This window comes from Aulonocara stuartgranti (assembly GCF_965226115.1).
Source record: "Aulonocara stuartgranti genome assembly, chromosome: 5".
Taxonomy (NCBI): Eukaryota; Metazoa; Chordata; class Actinopteri; order Cichliformes; family Cichlidae; genus Aulonocara; species Aulonocara stuartgranti.
The window spans coordinates 2685143-2698374 of record NC_138943.1 but is presented as its reverse complement, the minus strand read 5'-3'; the positions used below and the strand labels follow the sequence as shown (position 1 = coordinate 2698374).

The window sequence follows — 13232 nt, the reverse complement described above, 5'->3', positions numbered from 1 at the left end:
AAGAACCGTGTCTTTGTAAGGCTGTTTTAATACTTTGTGTTTGACTTATTGGCAACAAAAAACTTTGTCTACATTTACACACCCTTCCATTTTTCCATTTAAATGCTCAACCATCTGATAGGTGCTGCATAACCAGTGGAAATCAGGTCATTTTTAAAGTAGCCTACAAAAAACGTGTTTTGTTTTTTTAAATATACATCTATTAATGCTTGCCTGGCTCACTGATGCAGACTGTCACCACCTCAGTGTATTTACAATGACACCAGTGGTCACTCTGGAGGGGGCTTTCTAAGGCTGTGGTGTTGGCCTTTAGAGAAGTGAAAGAAGCCCCCCCTCAGTGTGTTCTGGATTTTCTCCAAAGTGTTCAGAAAACAAGATGGTTTTCTGGAAAATTCTTCATTTCCCTTGTGTTGAGCCCTGTCTTTGTCTTAGGCTGCTCCAGCTCTTTAAACCAGGTCGCTTAGGGTCGCCCCACAGCCTGCCCGCCTGTCCCCTGTTACATCCTGATGCCACGTCTATCTGTGTCTCGCTGTGTGTCTCTGCGAGTTTATGCTTTCACCATCTTTACATCCTCTTTTATTTTGAAGGTTCGTTTCAAATGTGGCAAACTGCTGCCTTTTTTCCTTTCCTTGCCCTACTTACCTTGGTTGAGTTCGCTCTCACCGGTGTTTGGGTTTAGTTTGGGTTTTTCTTCCTCGATCTTCCTCGCGCTGTCTGTTGTTGTTTACTCTGTCTTTTCGTATTTGGGTTCCTTTGATGGTTTTCCTGCCACCTCAGTGGAGTGTTGAGACTAAACCTGAGTGTTCAGCCTGAAGGGATTTACTGCAGCCTCACAGCAGTGACATTGAGAGAGAGAATAAAACTGCCATATTTTGATGTATGAATCACAATGTGGATATTTTCTCATGGCGAATGACTTTTTGTTCATTGACTGTGTTTCCTAACGTTTAGTCTGCCTCTAACTGCTCTGATAGGCGAGGTCAGATACAACCAATGGCATAATAACCAATTAAAGCTGAGCTTCCCTCCAGCTAATCAAATCTGGTAAAACCCTGCTTTGCTAGATTTGGACTTTTTAACCACCACATTTTACACACAGAATGACTCGTCTTCAAACGAGTGTCACATTATAACATCAGGTTATCTTCATACTTAGCTGCTATTTGCTGACAGCTGCTCTCTGCACAGTGCCAGAAGTTTGCTTCAAAAAAAGAGAAATCTTACAGCTGAAGAGCCTCTCCAACATAATTAGCACTCAGCTGACTATGGGCGCTTCAGCAGCGCTGACAGTATTGAGAATAAAATCACATACCTGAAATGGCTGCTGGCCCTCTAATCGAACTCTAATGCTTTCTTAAGTGCTGTGACTGTAATCTGTGGAGTGGACTCTGAGGATTGGACTCCAACAGTTCGGCTGCCACTTTCATGGCTTTGTCAATACATCCCCTGAGTTTCTGTCTGGGGGGGGGGCTACTGTGATGAAGCCAATTTTAACCGAGACCTCGAGTCCTCCTGCAGCAGCAGAATTAGCAATGATGGATCACTTCTGGACTTTGACCTCAATAAAAAATGAAAATATTAACTGATAAATAATAAATAACAGTTCTTTTGTGTTTGTCGCTCTAAACGTTAGACTAGTGCATCTTCTAATAAATGTAGGTCCTGCTGTAGCAGCCCTTTGTTTAGAGGGTATTTTCTACAAATCTATTTACACGTTCAGTTAATGACCAAAGCTGCAGAGCGAGTTCTTGAAATTTCCTCGGGGATCTTGGACAACAGTTAGCCCTGGTTTGCCCTGATAATCGCTGCGTGCTACAGGGGAAGCTGCGATGCCAGTCTCTCCCACAAGGGCTCGGATAATAAGTCGTGTCCCTCGCCAGCAGGATTGCATTTCATAACCCGATCAAATTAGACGCCGATTGGATGCCAAGGAATTAGCTCAGCCTTGAATATGAGACTGCCTGGTCAATATGCATAGATGACAAGAGACGAGAAGTGTATGTAAGAGAAACCAGAGGAGTGTAAAGGAAGGATGCTGGAGTTCAGAGGAAGCGGGAGGAAAATGAAGGCAAGTGCAGATTGTAGTTCCTCACAACAAGGCGGGTGAGGAAGGCACAAAGTGAACCCATCAACAGAATATTTCCTTCTCTGTCTATTCCTCTCTCCTCCTCTGGACATCTTCCCCTCGGGGTAAAGAGAAGCCTAATCAGCCCCTGGCATTAGATCGATGCTAGCGTCCTCCCCAGCTGTGGCTAATGGAGCACATACTCACTCATTATCTGCAAAAGACAACATTTTCTGGCTTCACACACATCCTGGCTTGAGTTGTTAATTTCTGTGAGTCAAACTAGAAATAACAATGGGAGAAACAGCAGCTAATAACTTGGGCTCCCATCCAGGCCCGCACGAGGCTATTACAGGCTATTTACACTCATTATTTGAGGGAACTATGAATGCAGCAATGAGTGCCACTTTGTTTTTACTGTGCACATTTGTGGCGACACAGCCACCGCTGCCGCAGCATTAACGTGAAGGCTTTTCTGTGTGGTGGCCTCATAAAAATCTGGAGGGAAATGGACCGACTGTGATTCACTGAAGCAAACAGCAGACTGCACCACTGCAGCTCTGAATGCTGCTTTTTTAACCAAAAACTAGTGGGAAAAATGACAAGAGTGTTCTCTTTTCAGATAACAGGGACTAAAAGGAGGGCCGCGTGAAGAATATTTAGAAGGGCGTGGACTCCTTTCAGTGGTTTTTTACAAAATTTAGGGAAATAAGATGGAGAGAGGGGGCTCTGAATCCTACAAATTAGATTACATTCTCTAGTTAAGTACCAGTGAAAACAGTAGCTTAAACACAAACACCCACGAAGGTTATTTACACTGTTAAAGATGTTCAGTTGCAGTGAATGATCGATATGCTTCGGTATAAAGACAATAACTGGAACAGACTTGGAGTTGTTCTCAAAACTTTAACGGTGGTGAGCTGCTTGAAATGCTTTGAACAACCTACAGTTTCAGTTTTATTTCTATAGCACATTTAAAAGACCAAGGTACACCAAAGTGCGTCACACGAGTGCCGCATTGCAGGATTACAACAATAGAAGAACAAAGAAAATACAGAATAGTTACAGGTAAGAAGCGCGGACCGGGTAGAAGTTAAAATCAAATTTGTTTCGAAGGCTAGCTTAAACAGGTGGGTTTAAACATGATTTGAAGGATTGAATGGATTCCGACACACGGATATCAACCGGCAGGCTATTCCAAAGTTTATGTGCAGCAATCGCGTCCCGATGCCCCCTAGTCTTCCGTCGGGACACTGGTTGCACTAAGAGCCATTGATTGGAGGATCTAAATGCTCTCTTGAGGATATAAAGGTCAAGGAGGTCGATTAAGTAGCTGAGCGACAAGTTATTTAAAATTATAAGTGTACAAAAGGATTTTTAAAACGATACAGGATTTGACGGGGAGCCAGTGAAGGTTGGCTAAGACAGGTGTGATATGATCATGTCTTGTGCATGTGCATGTGCAATGACAATAAAGTTGAATTCTATTCTATTCTATTCTATTCTTCTGGTGCCGCTTACAAGACGTGCTGCGGCATTTTGGACTGGTTGGAGGCGTTGGATGAGGGAAAGTTGGAGGCCTAGATAAAGAGAATTGCAATAGTCCAATCTCGAAGTAATGAGAGCATCAATGAGCTTTTCTAGGTCTGTATGTCGTATGTCGGGCTTTGCCTTGGAAATTTGGCGTAGTTGGCTACCTGATAAGAACCCTAAAAATCTGTCTAAGAATAACTTTGTCCACATCACACATACATCTGACCTTTTCTTCCTCTTTATTTCATTTTTTAGGTAATAAATAAAACACTGTCGCTTTTGCACAATAATCTAGTAGAAGATGATTTCATGTTTTATCTTTATTGGCTGGAAGTAGAAACAAAACGAGTCAAATTGAACTGGCTGTCATAACCAGAAGATTTTAAATAGTTTGTTTTTTGCATGATTCACTTGTTAGTAGCTATGTTCATATAACACTGATTACTATAACAGCGTGGACTCATGCTTAGGGATGTAGAGTATACTGGGAACATGGTACAGACAATGCAAGCATCAAGAACGTAAAACACGTTCTCATCCCAACGAGCAACATACTAGAGGTGGGAATCACCATACATCCCACGATACGATATTATCACAATACTTAACGCACAATACGATATTATCGCAATTTTTAAAAATATTTTTGCGATATTCAGATTCTGTACATGAAGGTAAACTTTATCAATATTCATTTTATCTAATATCAAAGTCTCACACTCAGTCTTTCTCTCAGTTCAGTCAGTTTTATTGTTGACAAACTGAACGGTTTGTATTACAGTCTAGTCCAACTTAACTGAATGCAACCATCTGGTACAATTATAGCTATTCTGAACTATGCAATTTATGAAAACTATGCAGCCCATTCAGCAACTGAAGAATTTGAAAGTAAATTAAAACAAAATATAATTTTACATTAAATAAAAAAGTTTTAAACTTAATTAAAATATAAAATGTCTTAAATTAAAATAAGTAAACTGTCATGTTTATTGCTGCCAAAAAAAAAAGTTAAACATATTTGGACAGTGAAGGAATGTCAGGATTCTTGCTCAGAAAAAGGATCAACGTGCTCTGAAGTCAGAGCACAAAAACCTTTTTTGGAACAAAATATCGATTTCTGCTGTCCCTGTATCGATACATTATTAGCAAACAAAATATCACGATACTACACAGTATCGATTTTTTCCCCCACCCCTACAACATACTGATGAATCATCTGTGTTACGCGTTTTGAGGCTTGAAAGCCGGTTGGGATGAATCTATACATGTAAATGTGTTTTATGTTCTGATCCTGAATCACTGTGGAAAGCGTGACAGGGTTATGGTTACGGTGAGGACTGGAGTGGAGTGGACGGCTGGAGCCAGAGTGTTTCATAAGGACCTGGAAAGGTACGTTTAGCGTTACTACAGGTTACAGCAGTCAAACCAGTCGTGTATGAAATGAGATTGTACAACTTTGTTGCAGGGAACAGGACATAAATTGATAACTTATTATGTAATATCTACCTGAGCGATGACATACATGTTTTATCTTTGCAGAAAATAACTGTAAATTAGAGTTATGACTTCCTGCGCTGGCTGCTGTGCTGCCGGGAGACGCACTGTTTCTCTTCTCACCGTTTCTATTCTATATGCATGCAAACGCCTTTGAACAGAAGAGCGAGATGCAAAGAAAATGCTCGCTCTGGGGGATATTTACCATGTTTACTGATGCTTACAGTCGTAACGATGATCAATGACATTACCGCTGCATCAAACTTCCGCCCCCGCAGCATCTCATGAAGCTATCAATCAGGTAGAAGCCTTACCTTCACATTTCTCCAGGATCTGAACAGTCTCCCCCACCTCCAGAGCCAAACCCTGAGTCACTGAGCCTCGGAAGTTGCAGATGACTGTGGAGAGAATGAGAGAGATGGGAAAAGATGAGATCCTAGGAAGACAGAGAAAATGATAACAGCTGCAGACGCTCTGACATTTGTCGAACATGCACGCAATACAAGAAAAAGGTTACGGCATGAAAGATCGGCGTCTGAACTTTTGGACGGCAACAGCTTATTTTCATCACTGATCAAAGGATGTTATCAAAGCACATAAATACAAAGTAATGCCCTCGTCTGCTTTCATCACTGCGTGTCTGTCCCATGACAACAGGGTGACGTTAGACATTAGAGCTTGACTGAGCACATCCAGACCGTGCTGTACCAGGCACTGTTGATGTTCATATTCCTCATGACTGCTCCAGTACACCCAGTAAACAACGGGCCTCACAGCTCATCCTGCTGATGCAGTCAGTGCAAGCGGTTCTGTTACAGGACTGCAATGTTAAATTGATCATCAGGAAATCTAACCGTGCAGGTTAAAGTCTCACTGGTGTCTTAATCATGAGTAAACTGGCTAAGAGGGCAGCGGACATTATTATGAATATAACTATTGTTAAGGCACAAATGCAGCTGTAATGCTAAAAGATGCGAGCACAGTCTCCAGGTCACGAGGTAAAAATGGGTACAGTTCAAATCAATTTCAATGCATCTCTAAGAGCGATAGCGTCGACCACGAGGCGACTCAATACTGTCCTCTCGTCTGTGTAGGTGTTCAGACAGGAGGCCACAGGTGTGTCTGAACGCAGAACAAGACGAGATCTTAAAACTGTCTTTGTCTGTTTAACTGTCTGCTTTGATAAAGGCTCTTTGTTTTTAAAGACTGTACATCTTTCCCATTGAGTCTGTGGTGAACTGACCTTGAAGACAAAGACAGCTTTAAGACCAAGTCGTGCTCACGCTGGACAATCATGCTTTCTGTCACCAATCCCACTCTTAGTCTCCAAATTTAGTCCCTGGGTGTTTACGCAACGTGTCATCTGTGCATGCTGTTTGCAGGTCTCGCTGTCAGTGCTGTTTTCCTCTGCAGGGCTCAGGCGTCGCACTTAGCTGCACATGTCATTTTGTTCCTGATGTTGTTAAATTAGGACTTTTTAAGAAAAAGAATCACAAGATATCAAAATGATGGAAAGCATGAAAAAGCTGTCAAAAGCTGCAGATATGGTAATAATGTTGCCAACTTATTCATGTCACAGCAGGGTTGAGAGCTGTTGCCGCCTCGGAGCAAACACATAAAAAAAGACAGTGAAAACTGAATTTTTACACACAGCTGAATTAACACAGCGCCACATCTGCAATTCAAATTTCAGCAAATCTTTAAAAAGGTCTCAAGAAAACTAGATGCCACCTGTAAAAAGACGACGAGAGAGGAGTCCAAGGCATTAGTCATTTCTGCTAATGCCCACAAATCCTTTCACTTTGAAGTAACGCTGTTCTAGTCAAACCTGGGTGCAGGCAGGAGGTCGGTTTCTAATAATCACTGTTGTGTTTCCCAAAGACAACACAGTACCTTGTATTGTTGTTAGGTGGAGATATGGAAATTTTAAAGGCTTTTCTTCTTTGCCATACTTTTTTTTTGTTTTGTTTTGTTTTTTTTGCCTGTCCCGTTTGGCTCTTTTGCCATCAGAATTATTGTCTAAAGGCAAAGAAAGATGCCCAACGGATTTACTTTACCAAATTGACCATCCCAGCCTTGCCATAATGGTCCATTTGATTCACCTTTTATTGTTTATTGTTCTTTGCCATACTTTGAGACAAACAGCTGATGAATCAGATGCTCGCAAAAAAGTTGCCACCACTCTGCAGCCTCACTCGCTACGAGTGAGGCTCATGAACGAGCTCTCCGCCTGTCCTAGGTTCTGTGTGAGAGGCTCTCCAGCTAGCAGTGGACCAACAGGACAGACGGACGACTATTACCAGCTGCAGTTCAAAGATGACATTGGACGACATAACCATTTTAGAAGATTGTAATCTGAAGGAAATGCTTAAAAAATCAGCTACTGTGCACACAGCAAATTGTAGTTTGAGCTGCCGACTGCAGTCTGGTACTGTGGCAGCGAGGACACACAGCTCACACCGACGGGACTGTTGCATCTGTCTCTGCCTGGCTTTGTCTCTGTGTTGCTGTCACCATCTGTCTCCGTATCATCAGCGTCACTCTCGCTCTCTGCCGTCGCTGTCACTCTCTGTGTCACTGTAATGCTCTCTGTCTCCACTATTAGCAGCGATCAGTTGGGATTGTCACTGTTTTGGATTGTGTCACTGACAATCTCAACTCCCTCGAGCCCTTCATCCCCGTGTGTCTCTCTTTGTTGGCTGTGACTTTCAACGTCAGTCCATCATAGTCCCTGGCATCATCAGAGACCCTGTCATGCTCTCACGGTCTTGCCCTGACCAAGTGTAAAATGCAACCAACCACTGCTCAATTACCTTTTATGTCCCACAAACCTCTAGTTGTCATGTTCCAAGTAGAACTGGAGTTTGACTGTGTTAAAACAACAACAAGAAAAAACACTGAAGCACAGTGAAGAGCGCGCCAGGAGACGGAGCTGTAGCCCTCCGAGGCCGAAGCAGCGACCAGTGTTCGGTCTCTCTCGACACAGACGGCTGCCATTGTTCCCATGCTACACGCTCTCTTTGTAAATAGCTTGTTAGCTTTGATGGACCCTGTTCTTGACCTCATCTTCTCTGAACGCTGCTCGAGCGTGACTCCATCCTCCTCCTCCTCCCACCTGTTATCCAAACGTATGTAATCGTGATCAGAGGACTTTTGTTCTGGCTCACGACTGCAGATTATAAGAACTGGCTCACCAAAGAGAACAGCATGCGTCTCACTTACTGTAATGTACACAGGAGAGCTGTAACTCACAGATCATCACAGAAGTTTGAAATTAACATCAGTTAATCAGTCTGTCTCATTTCATTACCCTTTTAGTAAAGCATGCAAATTTAGTGCTGATTATAATAATTTAAGAAAGATGAAACTTTCTGGAAAGATGTTTAATAATCACTCATCTTATTTATCAGGATAAGACTCGGACGCAACACTGAAAATGTTTGCAAGCTGTTTGAAATGTAACTAAAAACATAGAAGGAATCATCTACAAATCTACACATTAAATGAGAAAATGTACAGGTTTAAGAAAAAAGGCTTATTTTGAGTTTGATGGCAGCAACATGTGTCAGAAACGTTAGACAGGCCTTCATCAACGTCTGGGACCCGAGCAGAGCAGCTGCCGGACTTTTGGGAGAAGAACGCTGTCCCATTCTAGCTGATAATAAGCCTGATGGTCGACATCTTCTTTAGTGCTGAAGACGTCCGTGTTGTTGCCCCCATCGCAACTTTCTTGAGACATGTGGCAACCCTTAAATTTGAAATGAGCTCATATTTTTCATAGCATAGTAAAATGTCTCAATTTAAACGCGTGTTTTCAGCGTTTCTGTGTGGAGAAACTGTCAGTTTATGGGGTTTGCAAATCATTGCAGACCACAGTTATTTTTCAGTTTATATAGCGTCACAACATTTTCTGGGTGGGGCTTGTAGACAACATAAAACTTGGCAGGAAACACATGATGACCTCAGTTTACACTGCAAACAGTGGATTTCATGCACAATACATCTTGTATTCACAGAACTCTGCATAACCTGGAATCAGAAATAGAAATCTGATGGAAAAGACTGTGGATGGAAATTATGATGGATGAGACCCAGGGAGTCAGTATTAATGAAAGTGCTTCATATACACATTAAGTTTATTTTATCCAGTCAGACCGAAGGTTGATCTGGAACATCCAATAATCCCTGAAAGACTTTACTTTAAATATCCCTACTAATGAAAAATCAGATGGTCTTCAGTGGTTCCATGCATCTATTCTTTAGACACCACAGGGCGTGAACGTGTTAACCACTCGACCACGGCACCACTCAAACAGGAACAGCAATGTTTTCATTAAACAAACTTTATGTAAATTAAAAAATTCTGAAAAACAGTAAGTTAGGGACAAATATCCCCAAATAAAGGTGGAACTGAAACTCTTGGAGCTGCTGGTTCATCCTGTTGGTGAGACGTCCATTTGGGTTTTTTCCTTTCTGTGCCTCTGGGGAAGCTGCCACAAAGCTAAGAGCTCTCCAGAGAAGACAAGAGGCAGAGCAGAGACGATGAGGAGAGGCACACACACCGAACACTCACGGGGATTAGCATTGCTCTATCTGGCTCGTATTGGCATTTAGATTATCCAGCGGACTGGGTCAATAGTCTGACAAATGACTCACATCTGTTAAGCCAGTCACACCACTTAGCCTGTGGCCTTTCCACGTCTGTGCGTGTTTGTGTATGAATGAGATTGTGAGGATGAAGGAAGTCCCAAAAAACAAATGATGGAAACAAAGCTGTGCGTGCAGGAAACTGTGTGTTTGTGCACACGCCACTTCTCAGATGGTTTAGTGAACAGAATAATTCAATTTGGAGTGTGACTGCGGAAGCTCTGTTTCAATATTTAATTGCTGCTCAAGAATTCCACCACAATCCAAACTGATCCAGACACATGACACAAATTTCACCGCTGAATAATTTAAAGAAGGAACTTTCTTCTCATCAGTGGAACAAAGGTTGTACATTTGAAGAAAACATATTTGGCACAAGCTTTTAAGTAAAGGACCTCAGAGCGCCGTGTGCCACACTGAAGATTCATGAGTAACTACAAAAAGAGTTCGAACAGGATAAAAGAAATCAACAAACTGCACTTCAGTGCTCGCGCTGGAAAATGCTGCAAACTTGTTCAAACGCATCTCCTATCATCTTTTATTAAGTGCAGCATCGTTGCGTGTTTTCAGATCCAAATGCAGAGAAAACACTTTGAAACACTTGAATTTCAACACCCACAAGTAGAAATATACAAGAAAGATTACATTTGTTTTTAAAAACTTGCACATATAGGACATGAGAGGGTTTTTTAGCAATTAAAGCTAATCCGTAGGGTCTCAATTAGGGGTATCTTCTCTTTGCCACCCCCTCTTTGAGATTTTAAAGCAGAGAGCAGCAATGATTACAGCTGGTATATAATTCAATTCTATTCTATTTCGTTTATATATAACACCACAACAACAACCGTCGTCTCAAGGTGCTTTATATTGTAAGGTAAAGACAATAATACAGAGAAAACCCAACAATCATATGACTCAATGTCAACAAGCACTTTTAACTCCCTTTTAACAGGAAGAAGCCTCACCCAGAGGTTTTTCTGTCATCTCTACTGCTACAGTGGCCACATGGGGGTCCGTGTGTGAACAAGTATTCCCTTAAAATTGTGGACCTCAGGAGCACAGGAGTGATAAAGTCCTTTTTTATCGTCTACATGTGTCTGGAGTTTTGTTCTGGTCTCGGTTTGTAGTGCTACAAACCTCGTCTGTGTGAGCTCCACACACCTGATGTTTAAATGTTTTGGGCCATCAGATGAAAGTTGGATGAAACGGTGTGCAGTACAGTAAATCCAACTAAGTTGCAGTTTCTCCAATAAGCTCCACAAAAAGCACCGTTTCAAACTGCTGCTGTATTTGAAACTGCGCACATAGAACATATAGACTGTAGATAAAAGACGAACATATAGGATTTGATTCAGCCTCTGGTCTGTGAAGTCGTGCTGTTCAGCGCTGAGACGATTCTGCCTTTGCTCAGCACTGCAATTATTTTGCAGTTTCATTGTTTTGCTAATTACATACAGCACAAAGTTTTTTAATATAAGGAAGTGAAACTCTTGAGATTTAATATCTGTTTAGTGAGAAGACGGTCAACATTAACTGAGCGCGTCTGTGGATGGTGGGAGAAACTTAAGAAAACTGGTGCAGAGATTATGCAAACTCATCACATAAAGGTCCTCTGATCCCTGTGAGCTAACAGCACTATTATAAAAAGTTCACCCCTCAGGTGATCATTTCCTTTTTTTCCTTTTAATAGTTTTTTATACGAGACCCTGATTGCTTAATTAGGACATGGATCACTTTCACAACACATTGCTTACACAGAATTCATTATTATATTCACATTTCTCGACTCCAGTTTTCTCCTTCGAGTCAGTTATTCCCTCAGAGGCCGGTCACACGTCTGCCAATATGCCTGGAAAATTGGAAATTGGTGTGAAAAACACATTTTTCAAGGAAGTGTTTCTTTGCCACCTTTTAAACATTCACCAAAGCAGCTCTGCTTTTAAATGATCTTATCACACAGGTGTTGTGATGACCTCCAGACATTTTTAGGAGCGCTTGCTTTTCTTTTTAACCATTTCTCCTTCAGTTCAGAAAGATAGTGGCTCCACAGAGTAGCTGGTTATAAATTTGCCCGATAAACTCCTCTCAAGGAGGAGAAACAAACTCCTCGGGGTGGTGTTAGTCCAGGCGTTTGGCACAGAAACATGTAAACAGCTTGAGACGAAGGTAACAGCTGAAAGACGCTTTCCTCAGTTTACAATATGTATACAAAGTACATGTATTACATCAATAGACAAGAAATAGAAGGATTAAAGATCAACATGGCAAAAATAGAATTCTGTTTAATGAAATCATTTGGAGAAAGCTCTGAATGAATGTAAAAAGAAGGCATAACTTTAAAAACTCGCCTTGTTTGGAGTCATTTTCCTAAGATTTTAAAAGATGAGCTTAGAGCAGTGTTTGATGACAAAGTTTAAAGTGGGATCCTCTCATTAACTGATCTGTATTTTAACAGCTGTTGACACCTGCTGAGTTTAAAATATAAAAAGAAAACCAAGCTGCAGGATCTTGTTGAAACTTTTCAGAAAGATCAAAGCCTAAAGGTGAAACTGCAGCGAGGCTGAGGCCTGTAAGAGCTTCTGTAACTTGGAAATTCAAAGATGCACATTTTATCTGTGGAACTACCCAGAAAACGTGCCCACACGGCCCCACAGTGGGTAGTTGTGGGTGAACTAAGTGAGCTGGGCAAACTCACACTTCCCACGTTGGCCCTGAGTAGATGTTCCCATACAGGGACCACAGCTGTTTTGCCCTTTGGAGCCTGTGTACAGGTTTCAGTAAACCCAGGAGGGCCTCGTGTGGGCTCGTGTGGGCCCGTAGACATCTTTGCCCTTTTGAGCCACTGAGATGGAGCCCCCCAGGGGTGTGTTCTGAGCCCCCTGCTGTACTCTTTGTACACATATGACTGTGTGGCCACTACCAGCTCCACCACCATCATCAAGTTTGCTGACGACACCGTCGTGGTGGGCCTGATCTCTGATAACAACGAGACGGCCTACCTGAAGGAGATTAGGAATCTGGAGAACTGGTGCCAGAGGAACAACCTCCTTCTAAACGTCAGTAAGACAAAGGAGCTGATAGTGGACTTCAGCACTAAGCAGGAGAGGAACTACCAGACCCCCGTCATCAACGAGTGCCCAGTGGAGAGAGTGGACAGCTTCAAATACCTCGGAGTTCACATCACGCAGGACCTGTCATGGTCCTGTCACATCAACACCGTGGTGAAAAAGGCCCGACAGTGTCTCTACCACCTCAGACGCTTGAGAGACTTCCAACTGCCCTCCAAGGTGCTCAGGAACTTTTACTCGTGCACCATAGAGAGCATCCTGACGGGAAACATCTTAACCTGGTTCGGGAACAGCACCATGCAGGACAGACGAGCTCTACAGAGGGTTGTGCGGTCAGCTGAGCGCACCATCCGCTCCGAGCTCCCTGACCTGCACTCAATCTACAGCAGGCGGTGCTGGACCAAGGCCAGGGAGATCGTGAAGGA

General features: G+C 42.5%; 1 protein-coding gene across 11 annotated transcripts in view; it reads right to left on the bottom strand.

The window, feature by feature from the left end:
• LOC309706823 (dedicator of cytokinesis protein 3-like) overlaps positions 1–13232 on the bottom strand; it is a 230117-nt gene that overhangs the window by 145483 nt on the left and 71402 nt on the right. For all 11 annotated transcript variants that reach the window (XM_082533712.1, XM_082533719.1, XM_082533715.1 and 8 more), the window contains exon 2: positions 5407–5490. In XM_082533712.1, the coding sequence (XP_082389838.1) occupies positions 5407–5490 (84 nt within the window). The remainder of the gene's footprint in view (positions 1–5406; positions 5491–13232) is intronic.